The sequence below is a fragment of the Drosophila santomea genome, chromosome 3L, assembly GCF_016746245.2.
Source record: "Drosophila santomea strain STO CAGO 1482 chromosome 3L, Prin_Dsan_1.1, whole genome shotgun sequence".
Taxonomy (NCBI): domain Eukaryota; kingdom Metazoa; phylum Arthropoda; class Insecta; order Diptera; family Drosophilidae; genus Drosophila; species Drosophila santomea.
Genome location: NC_053018.2, coordinates 5,156,318 through 5,179,305, shown reverse-complemented (window position 1 = coordinate 5,179,305; position 22,988 = coordinate 5,156,318). Strand labels below are relative to the sequence as shown.

Genomic DNA, 22,988 nt, shown 5'->3' with positions numbered 1-22,988 from the left:
TACGAAACAGATTAAAACAGCGCCATTCTTGTTTTGTGGGTAAAAACTTAAACATTTTTTTCCAGTGCTTAACTTATTGCTTTAATTAATTACATAAATACACGATCTGTAGGTTAACTGGCATCTTCCAAAATACATTTTAATTGGGTTTATGTTACTTATTTTACACCCTGAGGTCAACAGGTTTCTGCAAATATAACGATGTGAAAAGTAAAAGGGAATCATTTTAGTAATGATTAACAGCAAAAACAAGTTCAATGGAGAGGAAATGTTAAACAGGTACCAATTATTAAGGTGCAAGTATATTTATTTCTAACTTAACTATACTAGTCCTTCAATGTTTATCAGCTGTGATAAGCTGAAAATGCATTTTATTGAAAAGAACCTAGTACTGAACTTTAAATTGATCTATTATTCATTATTTAATAACTATTTATATTTATACCTAAGTTAGTTTAAAACTTTAAATTATATGACAATCCCCTTTTCTAAATAAACTAAACATTCAAATTTTCAACGGTTTGGTGTCCGTATTAGCTTCCCTAAAACTCCGACAGATGGCGCTGTGGTGCAAAGCTAGATGAGCACCTGTCTCGCTCACCTGCAAAAGCTCGGCTTTCGCTTTAAGCTCCGCTTTGGAGCTTCGCTCATCCGAGCGCGCACCTTCGCTCAGTTGATTCGCGCAACTTGAGGCCAACAGTTCGAATACGCGATACGCGCGCATGCGATTCACCGCCCCACGCCCACCACCCCCCGCCTCCGAACGAGTGCGAGCGAGAGGCAGATAGAGAAACTACTCCACGCTGCTTGCCAAACTAAACAAAAAAAAAACAAAAAAAAATCGTTGTGGGTGCTGAAACGAAACCGAAAATCCGAAAAGAAGAAGTAACGCACGAAATTCATAAAAATACGAGTATTAACCAAAAAAAAAAAAGCTGTGCATCTGTGTGTTTTGTCGATATTGTGCGTGTGTTCAGAGAATACTAAAAAGTTGACAAGTGCAGAATGAAAATCATAAACAAAACAACCAGACGACGGGCAACAAGTTTTTTTGCGTAGAATCCAACGACGGGCAAAATTCCCAGTAACCAAGCCAACTTGCCGTGTGTTTTTTTCGTTTTTGTTGTACAAAATATATTGTTGCAACTCGTTTCGGTTGTTGTTTTCACAATTTGTTGTTGTCAAAGCCACACAAAGCGGGTCAAATGCATAAATAAATGAATGAATCGAAATGAAGCAAAACGAGCCGAAATGAAATGCGAAATGTATTTATTATCATTTGGTCTGAAGCGAAATTAATTGCAACCGTGCATTGTCATTGCTGAAATCCGAAAGATACGCATCTGTAGCTCAATAAGTGAAGTTTATGACAAAGTATCTACGGTATCTTCCGCTTTAAATTTTTGGGAAGTATAGCCATCCCGCTCTCACCGAAAAGCTCTACAAATGAGTCTATCTGCTAGATGCGTTTGCACCTGAGCACCAGCTTATCGCCTCCACCAATGGCAGCTAAAGTAAGTTAAAAAAACCCCAAAAAACCCCAAAAACCCCTCAGCAATCATACCAAATCCGTACCTTAAGAGCTGACCATCTGCATGGTGCAAACTGTCTTAGCCATTCGGTTCTCACGACACAAAATCATAGTACAAACACCGTACAACGACACCTTTGAACTTTAAAACGGGAGAGTGCAAAATCAGCCTGGCAGCGTGTAACGGTGCCACAGCCGAAACTAAAGCCAAAAGCAAACAGACATCAATGAGCAATTCGAAAAAACATAAAACTTTACCAAAAAAAAAAAAAAAGAAACTCTAGCAAAAACAGACCGCAACCGGGCCCACAAAAAAAGGTTCCAAACAAAAGCAACTGTTACAGCACAAGCACTGCACTGGATACGGTGGGATGAGAAGCCAATAAATCGGTTTCAGAATTTCCAAGAATTAAACGGCAATTATTAGTCAAGGTTCGGGATTTTTCTAGATTTTTGTAGAGCTGGTGCCGATAGAAACGGTTATTCTACACGCTTTTTAGATTCCAGTAATGTAACTGTGTTAGCAATATTATTTTGGTCTAATTTGTTTTCCAGCGATTGATTCTTTGAAAGTAGCTTCTCTAGTTTCATTTACGTGAATAAAAATTTCCCCAAATTTATCATACTTTTTCAGAATTTTTTTTGAGAAAATGAGGAAGTTACGTACAATGCAAAATGTTCCCAAGATAACTAAAACATTTGACTTAATGACCAAGATAAAAAAATCATTTAAGACCTAGACTTTCAGCGACCATTAGGCACTTTAAATGGAGTTTTCAAATACAATATAGGCTTGAAGAAAAATATTTTCAGGTCAATAAAATAGTTAGATTTATTTCATGTCATGCATAGAACAAAAACTCTGTGCTCAACAAGAACTAATAAAGAATATAGATAATGTTGACAGCTAAGGCCATTGTTTTTATTCTCTATTTGTCGTTATTTTTGCTCAAAGATTTTAATTTATTTTTTAATGCCCTGGGGATTTTCCGACCAATATATAAACATCAACCACTGTATTCTCAGGCCGCGACTGCATTTAGTGGCCATGTCTCTAACTGTAATGGACATGGACAGTCGCGGACCATGGCGCACTTGTCGCGAAACAGGTTTAATCTCGCATTTTGCTGGTTCTGTTTTTTTTTGCTTTGCTGCAGCCAATATATATACATATGAGTATTTATTAATGTCCCCCCTGCATTTTTCCATATTTTCCTGCTGACCTCCGGCAATCTGCAGGGGCAAGACGGCATCACCTTGCCGTTCTAATTTGCCAACTGCCACCGCGAGTTGCAATAAGTGGAGCGTGGCTAATGTGGGGATTAAAAAAGGCCAGGGGTCGAGCTCATTAGCTGGGATCGCCACAGATCGGAGGAGCTGGACCGAGGTACCACGCCCCCAAGTGCACAATACATATTGTTTGTCTTAAAGGGAGTTTACAAGTAGAACTTTGCCCGCCGCATTGTTGGCAGCTTGTTTAACATTTAAAAATAAACTTATCACAAATCGTGTAAACGCGAGACAAACACAAATGGCCAACTCGAAAGTGTGTGAACATTTTGCTCGAGTGCAAATTGAAAAGTTGTTTGTCCGGCCGCAGAGTTGACCATAACCATAACCATAATACGGTGGCAATCCGTACCGAATGATGGTTACTAGAGAAGCCACCGATCGGACTGTCTGTGCTGACAACTCACAACTGCCAACTGCCAACTGCTAACCGGTAAAATGTGAGACGGTGAAGGCGGTACAGGGTATGCGGTAAGGGGCAAAGCGGATCGAAGATCGAACGCAGTTGGTAACCGGACGCGGCAGCGGTGCATCGCCAGCTAAATGCATTTGAAATGGATGCTAACGGAGCCGCTAATGTGCCGCCAATGGAGCATTAAGCTGCTAGTTAGTCGCCACTTGTGGGTCTTCGTTATGCAACAGTGGTGCAGTGATTTTTCGATTTCTGTTTGTTTGCCTTTTGTAACTGCCGGCAGAGCTCCTAATGACTCACCACAGTCAGACGTATGCGAAGTGATAGCTATGTACATACATATAAGGAAAATGGCTTACTTAATTTGGGTATAGAAAACTCCAAAATCTAAGACCTTACAATTTGGAATATGAGTTTACATTTTTAAAACACTAAGCTTAGCTAAATGTCATTTGGAAATTATATACATCACTTCACAGCTTTTGGGAATATTCAACTCTATAGGTGCAGTATTCCGAGTGCTCACTGTGTGGGCTTAGGTACTGTTCCAGACGCTTCTATTCTGGGGAACAGCCCCAGTACTTTGCTCTAATTAGTAAATTCAGGGCACTTTTCCGTCTACAGCCGTAAACAATTTTATGGGCCTTTTTGCATTAGGTTCGGTCACTTTTGCAAATTGCGCGCCGTTCAGACTCCTACTCGATGACTCATGGGCGCGTCTAGAAATTCCAAGCAAAATCGGTCACTGTATCAGTTCCCCCACGATCTCTTCCATCTGCAATCTCCATTAGCTTGCATTACAACCTCTATTGTGTTAACTCCAAGCCGCCCACGCGTCTCCAAAGGCGGCACCTTAAAAGTGCACAATATAAGGCAAATAGAGTTGAATGAAAGCCTTGAGCTTGACAAAAGAATAAGTAAAATGCAATTTAGTAGGGGGCAGATTGTAGTCTTTGTGGGAAGTGCAGGCAAACACTCCCTGTTCCACTTGATCCCACTTGAAATGAGATGGTACTTAATTAAATGGTCATGAAATAGCACAATAAAATAACATAAATTACATATTAAAGAACAAGGTTCCTAAACTTTAGCTAGATACAAACTTCCATTCGCTCTTGCGAATGAATAGTTACCCTGCAATTTGGAAAGCGCTGCTCCCGAACAGTTATAGCGGTTAGTGTGCCAAAGGCGGATTATCTAACCCGACCAGCAATTGACTCAAAAACGCCGTTTTCAGTTGATCACACACACTTTCCATAGCCATCGGCTGCCACTTGCGCTTTCCTTAGCCTTTGCATAACCACACACGCAAGTCTCCCATCGCCATCCCCATTCCAAAGCTATATCCCCCCATCCCATCGGATCCGATCCGTACACTCTATATTGCCTGACCGCAAACTGCAAATTTGCTTTAATGACTGCGTCGGCACGTTAACTGTCATTTTCAATCAAATCGCTCTGTATATAGAGGTATACGAGTATCCGTTGGTTGCCCCCACCTAACGCGATTTTAAGTGCAGCCCATTAGTTTTCAGCGCTTTTTAAAATGTCTTGCACAAACGGAGATGCGGATTGAATGTTACCAATCATCCAAATGTGCACCCTGGGGGAAAAACGAAACAAGCAAATATATTTCGATGAAATGCTCCAAGTGGGAGGCCATTGCTTGAAGTTTACCGAAGATATTAGCCAATCTCACTCAATGTGTGAGAGCTGAGGTATGAGGTATCGTTAAAAAAGCCAAAAATAGCTGACAAATATTTGCGCACTCTGGCACATAGCAGGGATTTCTAGATTCTGCCCGGTTCCGAGAAGCAGACGTGTAAAAATCCGTGTGGCAAAATGATTATAGTGAGTGGGCCAACAACAATGGGGCATTCTTACGTACGTGAGTTCGCAGCGCCATAAGTATATTACTGGGTTCAGGGTTAATTATTCTATTGCACGCTCGGACTCAGCCTCAAAATCGAAATCAGACTCGAGCTCGGATTAAAACTCGGAACTGAATGCTGTGCCAGTGTATGAGTATAACTAAATTATGCATTATTTGTATTATTAAATTTGTCGGTCGTTATACAAACAGCATGTAGACAGCGCCAAAAGCTTTAGTTACTTAATATTTATTCTACATAATTATTTCATTACCCCCACAAAAGGAAGTTGACGACATCTGCTGTCGATTTTGTCATGCGTGGCTTGGATTTTAAAATCTTTTGAAGACGACTTCACCTTCATGGTTGACAAAATACTCGAAATGTTCAGCGAGACTAAGCAAATTTGCGTCTAATTTTTAATGAGTTCATAAGCTTGATTTCTATATTTTTCCTAAGAATTTTTGATGTGAATTTCCAGTATTCGACTTAATTTCTTAATATATTAAACTTTAGTTGATAGATGTACTTTCTAACAAGTTAATCTTCAAACGGGTTAAGATGACCTTTGTAAATGTACTTACTCGAAATAATTAGCTTACAGTTATATATGATTTTTAATTATTCTACTAACCACTTTAATTATGGATGAGATGCGGCATTCCAGAAATAAATTGATACTTCCTTAGCGCCGCTTATAATCAGCATATTGAACAATTATTGTGGGAAAGACCTTGCTTCTTAGTCAATTTAGCATTCTTAGGAAATATATAAACAATTGTTCATAAAATAAATATACCACACTGCTTGAGATAAAACACTATATTATTTTTAAACCCATTTCCGTGCTTCCACGAGCTTAAGAAGTTATCCATCTAACCGATGGTTAAGCTCCTCTTCGGTTGCACTCGAGTTGAGTGATTGCAACAGCAACTGGCAATCAAATTTGCATTTACTTTGCCCGCGATGTTTTGTTTTACGAGTTGTTTTTGCGATCCGCAGATCGCTCCTGGCTGATAAAATCGGCGGATTGATAAACATTTTTAACTGGCCGTGTCGTGTCTTTGCTCGTCCACGATTTCCCAACGCCAATTTGCATGTTTAATCAGCTGTGGCCAAGTTTAACCCATTGTTCGCCGCAATACTATAGAAAAATGGCTAAAAACACAGCCCCAGCATCGCACGATCGCTTGTGTGGGCGTTTTCTGAGATGGGGAATTCAATCTTTGTATCTATTCTATACCGAACAGAAATTCTTTCGCACGCTAAGATCAAATCCCCTTTGATTTTGCGACTGCGCACTTTATCAATCATCGAAGGAATCAAACAAACAGCCCGAGAAACACTTCAAAACTCATCCAATTGTAAGCCACTCCACAAAATATTTCCTCTCGTTGTGGAGACGTTGATTGAATTCGAGAGTCAACATGACAAATACAAAATATGATTCTAAGCTGATTTTTTGGCAATTAAAAATGAGGGTACACGTATGAACAAGAAATGAGAAGGAATGGGTATTAACAATTTTTTTTATAGATTTCCACGTAAAAAGATTTTTTATTCTGGGGCAACAAATCTAACTTTAATGTGGTGTTTTTTTTAATGAGTATCTTTAGGTCTAAACACCTTCATGTCGTTAGCTCACTTCTTTGTAAACGTATTGCGCGCTTTGGCAGTTAAGTTTAGAACGCTGATGTTATAACAAATTAACAAAAAAAAAATATATAATCATATAAAAACCAGCGCGAACGAGCGAGTCAATGGCATTTCTTATAATTAAACTGGGAGCGAACTTAATGAGCAAAGCTTTGCGGCAGGTACAAAAAATCTTTTTCGAATTATAGCCAAATTACTAAAAACATATAATTTAAAAAAAGGCTATCATGGTTCTGTTCTTTGTGCGTTCATCATGCAAATCTCTTTCTTTTCGGCTTTTCTTATATGACATCCTGCTTGGCTCAATTAATCATGGGAACTGCCGATGGCCAAGAAAGAAGCTTATGATTATTTCTTGTTGGCCAACGAGCGTTGAACTTTCGCCCATCTGCTTTGGCCGTCTACTAGAAAGGTTTTTCAAAAAATAGAAATGCTATGTGTAGCTTTGTCTCGTTGGCCACAATATAATTCATCAGCATAACAAAGAATCAAAACTTAAGTGAGGGTCAAAATGTGGATTCATCATCCGGCCCTTAAAGTCTTGAGCTTCTTTTTTTTTTGTTTAAGCCAAAAATTACGCAAAGCAATGCCGCACCCAGGCATGAAGGCTTCTTGTATTCGCTGAAGTTGAATGGCAGTTTATGCCGCATACCAAATCGAGTGAAATTGTCAACGTAATTTTGCGCAAGCCTCGCCAAAAAGGCCTCTCGAACACATTTTTAATTGATTCCTCGCCAGGCAATGACACACATTGCCATAAAAATTCATAGTTGCTTATGGTTTAATGGCTAACGAAACTGACAAGTCTCGCGTACAACAGGGCGTATGCGTGATGTGGCTTCGACTTTAGCTTTGGGCTTTGGGCATTGGGATTTTTATTGAACCGCAGGCGGTGTCGCTGATCGGTGAGCCCGACCTCAGTTATCACTCTTACTTACCGCGAATTATAATTGATGTTTGCCCATGCGATGGCCAAGTCACTGGTATACACATAGCACATAGCATATTTTTTACGACTTTATGGCGGCTACAATGTGGGGAGGGACCTTAGAGCGGCCTAGTGTCCTAAGTGTCATAATTTGTTGGTTAAGCTGCTTCTGGACTGCCAAACTTATGGCTTGAATGTCGCATTTGACAGCGGCCACAATTTTTATACCTTATTGGTTTGTGCAGGGTTGAGCAACACATTAATGAGTTTGCTTAGGTATTTGTGTGCTTTAATTTATGTCTTACTTACACCAAATTGGTCTTGGCTAATAAGATAATACCTTTTCTGACAATACAAAAATAATACATTTAACTGTACTATAATGGCCAATTGACCAATTATGAATTTCATTGTTCAGATTGCCCTAAATAAGAGCCCAAACAGTGTACCCAAACGCAATGTACACTTGGCTTAAACCAGTTTAGTTACACTCCTTTAAAGTGCATTTGCGCTCCCAATGATTTTCGCCGCATTTACACAGACTATTTGTGTACCAATCAGCAACATTTCACTAATGCACTCCGATCTCTCTTCCGACATTTGCAGCAAAAGGCAGGCGTACGATTTCCCAAAGCCGCAGCACAGATAAGTCGACAGCACGACTTGAATTATTGCACGCAACAGCAGCAGCAACATCCACTTGGGGCAGAGAAAGAGGAGCCACAGTAACCAAACAGAAGACGCAGCTTCATTCTACAAAACAATTGTGGAAAAGTGGAAAATCCGCGTGTACGTGTGTGTGTGTGTGTCGGTCGGTCGCTTTGTGTGAAAACGAACAATAGAAAACCAGATAGAAAATCAGCAGAGAAAACAATCGGCCAAAGCAGCACAGCCAGAGCAGCAACTATAATTTTAGTACTTTTGTTTATATTTTTTGTTTTTGTTTTTACGTTATTTGGTATATGCTTCGGTTACGATGTCGTTGATGAAAATCCATCGAGGCAATGAATCATTTTGCAGTTGCTGGTTACTGTTGCTGTTGCTGGTGGCATTGTTGTTGGCTGAGGCGGTAGTGGCAGCGGCAACATTGAGTGAAACGCAGACGAATGCAACTAATGGTGCAATTAGAGAGCCGCCTGTGCAACTGCAACAGCAGCAGCAGCAGCAACTTCAACTTCAACTGCAGTTGAATGCGACCGCCGGCGACGGCGAAAGCCGAAATTCAGCGGAAATTTTCAGCCACGGCGATGTGGGTAAGTTTTCTAGCCAGTAATATGCACATACGTACGAACACACACTCGCACTTACACTCACACACTCACACTCACATTCGGGCAAAACAAAAAAATTTTCCAACTAGCCAAAATAAATCTATGCCAATTATTGACCAACTGCCAGCAGACGAAACAACAATCGCCGTAGACGCTGCAACATTCGAGTGGAAACTGGCTAAAAGCTGAAAAAACAATTGGCCCGGCCAACGAATGTGGCCGAAGAAGCGAAGAAGGCTCTAACTGCAGGCCACTTTTGCTCTGGCATTGGCCAATCTTTTGCATTTTGAAAGCCAGAAGTGCTTGTCAACCAAGTTGATGTTGTTATGAGACAGAAAGGAATTGGTTTCTGGGACCGTTTGCTTGCTTTCAATTGTATGTCTTTGCTTTGGACACATAAAAAGAGTATTGTGCACATAATTTTTTTTAATGAGAGTTTAAATGGGAGCTTTTAACATTTTATGTACATTTTTTTGTTTTTCAAAAGATTTACCATATAGTAACATCATTCCGTAATCAATGTTACACGAGGAAAGTTCTTTGATGATGTATATTTCAAAGCTTAATTAAATATAAAAACAAACTACATTGAAACCACGGCCTTCCTGAATCAATTCATAAATAAATAATTTATCTACGTTAATAATCAATCACTTTAATAAATATTGGTAAATACTTCAGAGTAATTAATAAATTTTAGAAGGTACCCAACCAGAAATGTGACCCTTTGCACTCCACTCGAGTTTATTAAATCAAGATGCCACCGCAAAGATAGGCTTACAAAATTTGATGCCCTATTGAGTTGCAACCGTTGAAAAAATAATATGAAACTGTTCTGCAAGGGCAAATGTCGAGGTGAAGATAACTTTAGCCTTTCATAAAACGCTTTTTAAAAAGGCTGCAAGTGATCGGCGGCCAGTGGATTGATTAGACCGGCTCTTTTGTCCATGGCTGCCCCTCGCATACTCATAAATGTAAACAGTAATTGTTATTTCAATTAAGTGTTTTCATAAACAATTAAGATTGGACTTGTTGGTTTCTCGAATTCTTCACGGCGTGGGTGTCTGAAATCGAAATGGAAATTGTGTTTCGCATTTAAATGTGAATTCAATGGAAGACATAAGTGTCTTTTTTATTGGAACAAAGTGTTAGGCCTAGAGTTCCAAAATTCCGAGATTCCGAAGCGAAAAAAATGAAAACACTCAAAGCAAAAATGTTGTCCGCATCTTTATTCATGAACTCTTTGTTTGGCTAGAGACTACTCCGATTTTTTATTGCGGCCCAAAGCTAACTAAACAAATGTTAATGCATTTTGATTATGCTTAATTTATGCCCGATGAATGGGCATAATTTCGGGGTTTACTTTTTGGTCTTTTCCTTTTGGCCACTCGCTTACGAAATGCAATTTTTCGGCGTTGAACTGGCGGGTAGTAGGTGTCGTTTGCTGGCCACTTGAACATTCGAGATACTTGGCCAAAAATATCAATATTGGTGTGTCTCGGGCTCGGTTAAAAAAAAAAATTGTGCTCATTACGTTTACCTGTTTCTTTTTGCCTTTATTTGCTTCTTTTTTTTTTTTTGGTGGTCTGAGACCTCATGTGCGTCCATTGCGTAATGCCACTCGTTTAGCAGGCGTAGTGAAGCTTCAAGTTTTGAAGAAGAGGAGCCCAAAGAGCAAATCTGAAAAGTCAACAGAGAGTCAGCCAACCAGTCAGCCAGCCAAGTGCATTCGGGCCAGGTCTACAGATGCAGCTGGGTATCCAAACTCGATCTAAGCCCGGCCGTATACGCAATATGAGGGCGTGCATTAATGTGGGAACGAATAAAAAATGGGAAAACTACGAAGAGAAAGAGGCAGTGGAATAATCATTGTTTGCCAGAGGTAAAAGCCACTGCAACTGCTCAAATATTTAGCCCTTTCACGTTACCCACTACCGTATTACGTACTCTGCTCTGATTCGGGTTTTGAGTTTACCTCAGTCTTTGCTCCCAATATGTTATAACAAATATTCAATCAAAACATTTGCTCTGTTTATTGTTCCATCGGCTCGAAGCTCACATGTGTAAACAGCACGACGAACACACAGATATCGATTCATTTATAATAGATCTTCGTCACGGAACTAATCGATGGAGTGTAGGGTTCAGTTGAGCCGGATGGCAAGGCCAAGAATTATTTACATATTTATTTTAAATTATGTAAGGTTTTCTGCGGGGAAAACGTTGAATAAAAATCAACAAGGCAGAGAACTAAAATAACAAACAGTGAACATGTGGAGTGTGAGTTAGTATGAGTTAGTTTTTAGACGGTAACAATTGCCTAATAATTTTATTGGTCTTTAAATCATAAATTGGCCATAGTGAATCCCCTTATATGATTAGGCTAATCTAAGATCCTCACTTTTTCAATTTTGGTTAAGTAGCTTATTTATAATAATTGCTAAAGCGAAATGAAATGCAAATATATTCAAATCATGTTATACAATTGGCCAAAAATGATTTAAATTGTTAAGCAAAGTATTTACTTTTTTATTTCCTGGATATTTACATTAATTTCGCATGGTTTTTGCCTTTCAATTGAATTTAATTTGAAGACCCAAATTCGCATTCGGAGTTGGTAACTTTGTGGTTGGTGGTTATTTTTTTTTTTTTTTGTAAGTTCGGCTAGGAAAAGGAAATAAAACGCGCAATTTGTGTTTCGGTGGCCACGGCGAATTTCAATTTAGTGTGTTTTTGCCTTATTTTTATATAAAATGTTTATAATTTCTTTTTCATTAGCTTTCGTTGCGAAAAATGTGGCCAGCGTGGTAGTTTGTTGAACCTTTCCCAGGTCTCAGGTCCATAATTTTGTTAATTTCCTTGGCTTTTGTCTTTCGCTTTCTTATGTATTTTGTTTTTTTTTTGTATCGTGTGCGTGATTAATAATAAAACTGGTGGTGACCCAAAAGTTTGGGGAAAAGGGTTACGCAACTGCGATGATTTACCGGGGACTTAATTAAAATCCGTGGGACAAAAGAAAGCGGCCAAAAGCTAATGATAGGGGGTGGTGCAAAAGTCGTAGTATCGTACGTTGCGTAAATACTTGGATGCGACTGATGAACAAAGTGATGAACATGTGCCACGCCCACTCTACGGCCATTTGCAACGCCTCAATGCACAGCAACGTGGGGTATTGAAAACATTTGCTGAATTCGCTAAGCCAAACAAAAAAACGGAAGCCATGGTACAAAAAAAAGAAAAAAAATAAAACAGCGATATAAAAAAATCCTAACAAATCATGAACAACAAAACTTTGTAATTATCCAACGTTGCAGGTCGTATTGTTGGCCATTTAACATATGGGGCTTTTTAAATGGGAAACTAAAGTGGAAATCGCTCGCTGCGCCGTAATTGCGCAATTAAAAGGTCAGACCAAGCATTTTTCAGTTTGGGTGTCGGCAGTCTGTCAAGGCAGTTAGGGCAGCCAAGGGTTAAAGCCCAAAAACCAGGAAGCCAAGCAAGCCAAAAAAGGCGCAGAAGGCAATAAGCCATAGCCAAAGCAACGCCAAAACGATTCATTTAGCGGCATTTCACGACAACTTCAGCTTCACATTCAGCTCCATTTCCGCATTGATATACGCGATGCATTTTGGCTTGCATTTCTTCGTTTTGGCCCGGTGCGAGTACCTTTGCCATTTCTTTTGGCTTTCTCACGTCGTCGCTGGCAGCTGCACTTCCTGCATTTGACTGCAATTCGCTGCATTGACTGCATTGACTGCACTTTTTAGCACCCACAAGAGTTGGCTAACCGCGATGGCTCCTTCTTTGGCCAAAATGTCGAACCGGACAACTTTGAACTGGACTCGTTGTGGATTTATGAGTCCCGCGGGCATAAATATCCGTTTGCTTATGCTGGTGTTTATATAAATATATATTTATAAAGTAATAAGTATATATTACAATATCCTGCTTTCACTTAAACAAGTAAAGAAATTTATTAGAGCAGGAGCATAAGAGTATATGTGAGTTTGCAAGTAGCTTAAGCTGAAATTAATACGTATTTTTTATGACTTCCTCTTTAAACGATTTGCTTTGTTTTTTATTCTTTATAATTCTTATATTAATTTAAAAGATTTTTTTAAATTATTATTGCTTAGATCTAAAAAACAAAATTTCTGTTTCACTGCTTTCAAGTTTTTTTTTTGCATTAAAGAAGAAACCTTTTGTTTTAATATCATTTAACGAGTTGGTTGGAGTTTTCCTATAAGGCAACTGAAAAACAGCTTTTCGTTTGGGATTTTCAAAGTCCAGCAATGGTGACTACACCCCCGAGAAAACGGAATTCCCCGTTATGGTTAAGGAGCTATGCGGCATTTGCTGCTTTTTTCGCGTTGCACGCTTCGATTTCACATTAGAAATGCTTTCGATTGGCGATCCCACTAAAAATAAAAATACGAAAAAAACATGTCTTGCATGTCTGCAGCGCAGTGAGTCAAAAAATCGAAAAGCCAAAAATATATCCGAAATAAGCAAACACGTTTTAGCCATGAACGTGGGACAGGATGGATAGGGTGCAGCAAATACTGCACGCTGCAAACGAAAGCGAGAAGCTAAAAAAAGTTGGGAAAATAACAGAGACAGAGCTGCAGAAAATTGCAACGAAAGCGGAGAAAGTTTTTTTTGTTTCTGCCAAGGCGGCATTTAAAAATTGTATTTATGAACTGACTTTCGTATCGGTGTGAGCGGTTTTGAGTGCCTTTGTGTGTGGGTCTCGAATGCAGCAAGTTGTGTAAATACAGGCACAAATACCAGGCTACAGGCCAGAAAGCAAAAGTGAAGTTAAGTTTCTGTGAATTGATGAAAGTTTTCAGCATTTACGATTGAATTTACATCTGCTGTTTGAATCGCTTTCATTTGCTGGCCAGGAAACAAATAAAATTAGTCAGAAAGCGATGAGTCAAGGTCAGAAAGTGTAAGTCTTTTCCGATGAACACGTTAGCGTTATATTTGGCTAAATAATTATAAATTAATAAATTTGTTCATTGAGGAATATATTTTACATATTAAATATTAATCCGTTCCTGTACAATGGTGAATTATGTTAAGCTAATTAAATTCGTCATATAACTTTTAAAAACGAACCATATATTTTCTGTGCGAATTAAATTGCATTGAATTTCGAAGTTATTCTAACCTTCGTTGTACAAGTAGTTATTTAATTAAATTCGCTTAAAAATCTATTTCCGCTGACTCAATAATTCAAAAATAACTCACATGTAAAGAGACCTTAAGGTATAATTTTGTAGCTAAATTTATTATAAAAAATATATATTTTAATTATATGTTCCTTCATTTTGATTCTTAATCTTATTGATGTTAGAATTTCTTTATTTTTGATTATTCTAATTATTCGTGGGTACTCGGTCTGTGTGTCATGGCTGCGATCGGTCGAAAATTTCCAAATTTTTTGTCAATTTGGCAGGCTGTAATTTTGCTTTGGCGGCCTGTGCAACGGTGCGTATGATTGACATTTGTGTCATAGCCCCATAGTCGCTCATTCGTACTTATGTGATTATGAATTTTCCGCTCATTGAATGGTATTTCATAATTCCGAATGTGACACCATTAAATAAGTTTAGACAAACGAATCAAACACAGCTGTCAGCGCGATCAACTGCATTGCGTGAGCGATTGAGTATCGTGGTATCTGTGTGTTTGCGAAGTTTATTTTTATTTTCTGGGGTGTCGGTGTACTTGTTCGTTTGTCAATTAGCAATGAATAAAAAACGAATAACAAGCTGCAAAGTCAGCTGTCTGTCAGCCGCTCTGCCCACTCGTGTCCGTAATTCATTTTTAATTAAAAGTTCTAAACAAAAGTCAAGACATGCGATTCATTCACGCGCTAATATACAACCCATAGTCAACTGTCTATCTATGGTTTAGTTTGGCGTTTTATAATTCAATTGTACCCTGTACACTGCTAGAATTATCAGGGGATTGTAGGAAAAGCGAACACGTGAAATAAGTTTTAGAATTAATATATTTATAAAGATATATATTGTAGTGGGCGTGTTAGTTGATCACAACTTGTCTTGTACAAAGCAGTATATCTGCGTTTTGTTTCTACTTTTAGATACTTCTACTTGTCTACTTTTCTGCAAGTGTATATACATATATATTTATTGTGGGTTCGGTTGGGGTAGCATCTGTGCAATTATTGGGCGGGGAGGAGTGGAATTAGCCTTGATGGGCATTGGCGAAGACTCATTAGCTGCCAAATAAACTTGGCTTTTTTCGACCAGAATCGCCCGTCAAACCGGGCGGGGTCTTCTCCATTGTAGTTTTTGTTTGTTGTACAAAGATGGGGCCAGAGTTCGATGGCGAATTTCGCAAAAATGTAGAAGCTAATGGTGGCATTAGTCACGCCGCCGCATCCGTTTGATGGCCGCTTTGTTCTCAGCGGAGCTGAAGATTAATCACCTGCCAAAATGCTGCACAGTTTTCGGGCATTATGTAAGCAGCTCGCCGAAACTTAGGTAAACAGTCAGCTTAGAATTCCCAAACCGATTACGCAGTTAATTTCTGTACCCTCGAAATAACACTTTGCCAATTGTCGGAGATACAACAGAAATTTCGAAAAGGGGAGGGAGAACTGTTTCTGATGCCCGACTTGTGTTAGTTGGCCATTGGTTTTGGCCCGATTCGCTCAACTTGGCTCGCAGTCGCAGTCGAAGCCGAAAAGATCGTGTATATGACCAAAATCAAATTAAAATTCCACAACGCATGCCAAGTGGCCACGATGGCAACGGCAGCATAGCTAATGCCAAGAAGTCGCGCAGGCCAACCGATAAGTATTGGCCAGGCTATGGCCTGGAGTTCCCAATACAGCAAAGAAGACTGGCAGGGCGGAGTCAGCATGGCATGTGGATACTCTTTCCTTGGTCGAAAAGAATATATTATATACAATATTTGTATTTTTGTATTTCTATTTGATTTTTGATAGATAATTATCTATAGTAATCTACATAACATCAGTTGTGATGAGCTCCAATCGAGGCACCCAGTTAACATACCTTTTGGTAGCATATACCCCAACGGATAGGCGCAGCCGATCCGATCCGTCTGTGACTGTGGCCAAAATGGCAGCGGACGGCTGCTTGTCGTTTCATTGAAGGCATTGCAGCGACGTGACGAGAAGCCCAAATGGGTTGCACAGTGTTGAACAATCCGGCAGAATAGGCGACAAACGAAGAGTGGAAAACGCAGAGCGGGTAAACGAACAACGACTTGGCCAAAAACAAAGACAAATTGTTAGGCTAACGAGATAGGGGGTGGGGGGCCGGTGGAAGTGGAAGTGGAGGTGGCCAGGGGGCTAAAGTGGCCGAAATGCGGCAGGCGGCGGTGGAAGCGGCATTTGCATCTTGTTCTAGCCGCCTGGCCGCGCTTGAGACGGCTGAAACTGAAATGCAACCTTGGCCTAAACTGCCAGCCAATGAACTAAATGTTTGTGAAAAGCAGCAGTGTTTGTTTGCGTTTGCATTTGGCCTGGCATTGTTTTGCTTACCATTTTGGCAACGCGAAAATTAAACAATTGTGCAAGCAGCCGCTTGTAATTGTTTTGCCCGATGCCGCGGGTCAAAACAACAACAGCATGGATTTAGGCCCATTGCCCAATTCGGGCTTTAATGGCCAGCTGCCTGGCCAGAGGCACATAGAACATTGAAACCCCCGGGGGCCATTAGTTAATTAACTAGTTAGAGCAAACTGCAGTATAATATCGTAGATATTCGCTGAACCAGTTGGGCAAGGAGCATATTGGCCAACTGATTAATGGCCCAAAGAGCAGCCTTGTTTCTTGAGATGTTCATCATGCCGCCGATGGCAAAAGATGCTGTTTGTCTGTGAATACCGCAGATGATGATGGCGATGATGATTGTGGCCGAGTCGGCCTTACCCTAGGCAAAGTTCGCATTCCAAACGGGTTTCGTGCTCGTTGCCTTAGTCGCATTTAATTTCCATTTCGAGATTTGTTTTTCCAATATTTGTCACGATCTGGCGTCAAGAATTCCAGGCGGCCTACACTGCAATTAAAATTGATAAGGAAACGGGGTCGATCCCAAGCACGCAACTTCATTGAAAAGTTGTATTCTTTTATTTACTGTTCAGCTTGAAAGAATTTTCACGGGCTTGAGTTTCTTATAAAGTCTTTAAAAATGGTTGGCTTTTTAGACTCAAAGGGTAGTTTGTCTGCTTTTAAGCTAAGGTAGTGTAGTTGACATAATTAAAAGTTTATAATTTACATTTAATTGTTATTTTCCTGTGCTAATATCAATCAATCTAGAGTTCGTGAATATATTGCTATTGTTGTTTGTCGTTTGATGAAAATCTTTGGCATCCAAAGTATTTATATAATCTACTCAATTATTTTGTAACGTGTAAGCTGTAAAGCCACTATAAAACAAGAGAGAACGCTATAGTCGAGTTCCCCGACTATCTGATACCCGTTACTCAGCTAGTGGAAGGGAGAAGGAGAGTCTTAAACACAGTTTTTGGCGGTTTGTAGGCGTTATAGTGGGCGTGGCAGAAAGTTTTTTGGCAAATCGGTAGAAATTTACAAGACTAATACAAAAATGAAAAAATATCAAAACATTTTTCAAAAGTGTGGGCGTAGCAGCTTTGGGCGGTTTGTGGGCGTTATAGTGGGCGTGGCAGAAAGTTTTTTGGCAAATCGATAGAAATTTAGAAGACTAATACAAAAATGAAAAAATATCAAAACATTTTTCAAAAGTGTAGGCGTGGCAGCTTTGGGCGGTTTGTGGGCGTTAGAGTGGGCGTGGCAAAACTTTTTTTGACAAATCGATAGAAATTTACAACACCAATACAAAAATGAAAAAATATCAAAACATTTTTCAAAAGTGTGGGCGTGGCAGTTTTGGGCGGTTTGTGGGCGTTAGAGTGGGCGTGGCAGCATGATTCGACAAACTTGCGCTGCGTCTATGTCCCTGGAGTCTGTATGCTTAATCTCAACTTTCTAGCTTTTGTAGTTCCTGAGATCTCGACGTTCATACGGACGGACAGACGGACAGACGGACAGACGGACAGACGGACAGACGGACGGACAGACGGACATGGCCAAATCGACTCGGCTATTGATCCTGATCAAGAATATATATACTTTATATGGTCGGAAACGCTTCCTTCTGCCTGTTACATACTTTTCAACGAATCTAGTATACCCTTTTACTCTACGAGTAACGGGTATAAATATGCCAGCCAATCTAAGTAAATATTTTTCCATTCCTCTGCTTACAGATGTGGTTGGTGATAAGCCCACCACTTACAGGCCCTCGGGTGCCAATCGACCCTCGATTGCGCCACTGAATTCGGCCCAGGATCGCGAAAGGAAGCTGATGAATGTGCTGGCTGCTCGTCGCACCGCTCTGCATCGAGGTGGCTTCCGCACCAGGATTGGCACCACCGGACGGAGTGCCATTTCCCCGTCGGCGGCAGTGGAGAGCACCTCCAAGGCGCCCAGTGATCCCAGATCCGTGTGCATCCGGAATTGCACCAAGAACTTTACGCGCCGCACCACCGCCAGTTGCATGCGGCAATGTGCCAACTTCACCCGCATGGCCATGCCCTCCAATGGCAATAGTTCGGTGGTGCTCAAAGGTTCCGCATCTTTGAAGGCAGCTGCTCCTGCAGGAGATCGGGATACCAACGAGATCCTTTTCAGCGACGAGTCCTCACACGGACTCTTTGTCGTGGCCAAAGAGCAAAATGCCACCCTAAACCACATTGCAGATGGCACTAAGCCCGCAGTGATGGGCAAGGGAATACCCAGCAAAACCAACTCCATGGAGGAGGATGTTGAGGACGATGAGGAAGATGAGCTAAAGCCATATGTCTACTTCGGAGCCAAATTGCCACCCATTCGCCCAGGTGGTTTGACAATTAAAGCGGCCGAGGGCGATGACGACCATCCTCGCGTGCTGGAAGTTTCAGTGGCTCAGAGCACTGCGCCTATTGTAACCACAACTAGCACCACTCCTGCGCCAGTCAGCTCTACCAGACCCACTGCGTCCACCCGAAGACCACTGACACCTGTGGAGCGAAGTCGCAGTAAATACAAGTACCATATGAGGGAAAGGGGACTGGTGGCGGCAGCTGCACCACCACCCGCTGCAGCACCACCTGCCCCACCGGTGAGTCGAACCAGGTACGTGGGTTCGGGAAGACCCACCGCCGGAATAGCCGATTCCAGTCAGGATTTCAAGCAAACCGAATCGGAAGTGGCCAAGCCGGTGGTGCGTAGGTTGGTGCAAAAAGTATCGCCGTCATCCTCAACACCACTGATCATCACCGTGCTAAGTGCCGAGGAGGAAACCACAGTGGCTCAGACGGAAGCTCTTCCCACTGAGGAATCAACCACAACGACGAGCACAACCACAACAACGGAGAGACCTCGCACAACAACAAGCACAAGTACAACCACAACAACACCAGTGCCCAGCACCACAAAAAGAACAACCACCACAGCACCACTATCCACAACAAGTACAACCACCACAACGAGTAGCACCACCCCCAGCACCACCACAACGAGCAGTACTTCAACCACTGCCATGCCCACCACAACGAAAGCGAACTCCATCATTGAGAAGGACAAGGAACTCATTCGAGCCTTGGGACCTGCTTTAACCCGGGAGATAAACATCGATGATGCGAACAACTTGATTGTATTCTGCAACAACACCTCCGATTGCGGGGTCACTCCACGCACCCAGACCCAACCCTCCCACACCACCGATTCCAGTCCAAAGATCCTGCGCACCACAGTCCTGACCTCCATAAGATCCACTGTGCACCCGCGACCCACCAGTACCAGTACCACTACGAGTACCACAACCACTGCACCGCCGCCGGTGACTGCACCTTCCAATGAGGTTTACATCGGCATTGTGGAGTCATCTTCATCTGCGTCTCCTGCGGACATCAGTTCCACGGTGATTGCAAATGAAAGGGATCTGAATATGGAGATGCGACGCATGAATCTGGTCACCTTAGTTTTGGTAGCAGTGGGAGTGATACCACTAGCTGCAATCATCCTCTATCTTGTGCGAAATTTTGTGACTCGACGACGGGCGAAACAGAGTGAGGTATTCGATGTGTGCATCACGGACCAGCAGCCCATAAGTCCGGTGAAGAAGGTGGACTCCAAGTACCAGGTCGATGATGATGAAGATGAGGTGGATCACCCGCACCACCAGCACATGCAGCACCATCAGAACCATCCGAGCCATCAGCACCACCAGGCCATGCCCATGTCACAGGCATCTCAGCGGGATGCGAACCACAATAGATACGGCAACAACGATGATAAGACATCCTTGGCCAGTGAGTTCCAGGAGTTCGAGCGCAGCAATATCAGGCTGAAGAGCCTCCTGGGCGAGGGAAACTTTGGTCAGGTGTGGAAGGCGGAGGCCGACGATCTGAGTGGTCATTTCGGAGCCACTAGAATTGTGGCCGTTAAGACTATCAGAGCCTGCAGTGCGCAGGTGAGTCTCAAGGACGAGGCGAATATCATGCGCAAGCTGGGATCCCATCAGAATGTGGTTACCCTACTGGGTGCCTGTGTGGAAGGTGGTGAGTACTCATAGAAATTTATACCTGGAGATTGTTATTAATATATTTGTAATGTATCCGTAGAACCGCACATGCTTATTATGGAGTACGCCATGAGGGGCCGTCTTCTGTCCCTTCTGAGAGCAGCTAGAAGTGCCACAAACATATTGCCAGCCTCAGTGCCAGGTGGTCGAAGTCTGGCGCCCTTATCTCCACGAACCCTGGCAGGATTTGCCCTGGACATAGCCTGTGGAATGGAGTACATAGCGGGGCGAAGGGTAAGCAATTGAAAAATATAAACAATTAAACCTATATTAACTATCTGATAACCAACATAGATTGTTCATCGAGATCTGGCCGCTCGCAATGTGCTCCTCGATCACAATGGCATGTGCAAGATCTGTGACTTTGGCATGTCCATCGATCTGGACGCCGAGCGATTGCGCAAGGAGCAGGAGAAGAATGCGGCGAATGATCTGATGCGCCACAATGCGCACAAGTTCAAGTTCGACTTTGGCAGCAGATACATCCTGCAGCACTGGCAGCACACCTTTGGCCAGGGTCAGGGCCAAGGCCACTGCTCCAAGGATCATCCGCACGGGGAGAAGAAGTCGCGCCATGGCCACGACACCATTGGCAAGCGGCACGCACTGCCCATTAGATGGATGGCGCCGGAGAGCCTGCAATACCACATGTTCACCACCGAAACGGACATCTGGGCCTTTGGCATCGTCCTCTGGGAGATCGCCACTCTGGGTAGGTTTTTGAATCCGCGTAAGAGATGAGAAAGAGATCCAACTTCAGTTTAAACAATACCCGAGAGTTAGGTGTGCCATTAATTCGCAGCAACACGACTTCGCCTTTGAAGTTGTTATATCTAGATCTAAATGGGGTATTTAGACAGCAATAACGTTTACATTGAGCTATTAATATGTAGACTATTAAACACCAGCCTGATCAGTCATCAATTCAAACTAAAATGCTATTAGTGTTTTATGTTAGCATTATTCTTTGAAAGAACCTGATATTTTCTATGAAGTGCAGTTTATTAAAGTATCGATTTACGATCTTTTAATGAGCTTATTCTATTAGAAGTTGTTCCTAACTATTTAAACAGCATACTTACCATATATATTTATGTTTTGGTACAAAATGATAATCTTAATTGTTGATTATATTTTTGTTCTAAGCTAGGAGACTTCAGCTTGCACACGATTCATTAATGTTAATTCTTTGTTCCAAATTTTAGGCTCTACGCCGTACTCGCAGTTGACGGGACGCGAGGTCATCCGCCGGGTGCCGCAGGGTCTGAGGCCCGATCTGCCCAAGGAGAGCCGACACGAGTTCTACAACCTGATGTCCCGCTGCTGGCACAAGGAGCCGCACATGCGACCCTCGTTCGCCCAGTCGCGACTGGAGATCACCAGGTCACTGCACAAGTGGGTGGACGACGACTCGGCGGCCTCGGATTACATGGACGTGAGCGGGTTCAGCGAGGATCTCGAGCACGGAGTGGTGTACTTCAACCACCGGATCTCGGAGTTCGAGTGCGAAATATGACGCTGACTGAACCACCCTATCCTCCTAACCGATCCAAGCGCCACCAACTCACTGTGCATCTCAACCACTCCATCCACAACTCATCCACCGCCCACACATCTCTCTATTAGTCTATTTGTATATCCTTCGAAATTCAACTTCCTTGCGACGTGCTTGTCGAGCAGTATTATTTGTATTTTATTGTTAATTTTCCATTTCAAATACCCCGGGAGTTTCTTTCATTGTAAATATTTATTTGTTGACACAACAACATACGTTCTAGACCTTACGATTAATGAATGGCGCTACCTATGCCTAGTTTAATGTTCGTCACTTAGTTCTTCTAGTCTGTATCTAAAATCCCATCTTCGAGTTGAGCTACTTTCCCTGGATGTAGCCAAGATTTGACTGCACAAAAAGAAACTTTAAAACCCCATCAGTTATGAAAATAAATCGTTGACTTAGGCGTGCAGAGCATAGGATCTATGTAATTGTATTGAAATCTAGCTATAGAATTGTACAAATAAATTAATTAAAGACGAAATATAATTATTATTGATACACCAGTTGAATTGTTTTTTATTTTAAACATTGCATCTTTAAGTGCAATTTAAATGGTGTGACAATTTTCTCGCCAATGATTATTCCTTAAAACTATGCTTAATTTTATTTTACTTATGACGGTATCTGTTAAGTTTACATAGTTTAACCAACAAGTAAGCTTTTCTGTTAACGCCAGTAACCATGTTAACTTTTATTTAAGCTTTCAGTTTTTTCAATACGTCTGGCTTCTCTTTACTAGTTCCAAAAAACTGGTTCAAATTAACTAAGCGCACAATTCAAATAAAAATTTAAAATCTTCAAACAATAACGAAATTTATTTGTT

General features: G+C 41.5%; 1 protein-coding gene across 1 annotated transcript; it reads left to right on the top strand.

The window, feature by feature from the left end:
* The first annotated feature begins 687 nt into the window (after window positions 1-687).
* On the top strand, window positions 688-22,662 carry LOC120449024 (serine-rich adhesin for platelets). The gene is made up of 6 exons (XM_039631305.1): window positions 688-1,514; window positions 8,295-8,941; window positions 18,251-20,584; window positions 20,648-20,841; window positions 20,902-21,319; window positions 21,813-22,662. Exons 2-6 carry the CDS (start codon window positions 8,665-8,667, stop codon window positions 22,121-22,123), a joined length of 3,534 nt encoding a protein of 1,177 aa, XP_039487239.1. The 5' UTR covers window positions 688-1,514; window positions 8,295-8,664; the 3' UTR covers window positions 22,124-22,662.
* The last annotated feature ends 326 nt before the right edge of the window (window positions 22,663-22,988 follow it).

Coding starts and splice junctions, on each gene's coding strand:
- LOC120449024 (XM_039631305.1), top strand. CDS start 8,665: ATGTCGTTGATGAAAATCCATCGAGGCAATGAATCATTTTGCAGTTGC. Junction 20,585..20,647: donor GGGTGCCTGTGTGGAAGGTG/GTGAGTACTCAT, acceptor ATGTATCCGTAG/AACCGCACATGCTTATTATG. Junction 20,842..20,901: donor AGTACATAGCGGGGCGAAGG/GTAAGCAATTGA, acceptor TAACCAACATAG/ATTGTTCATCGAGATCTGGC.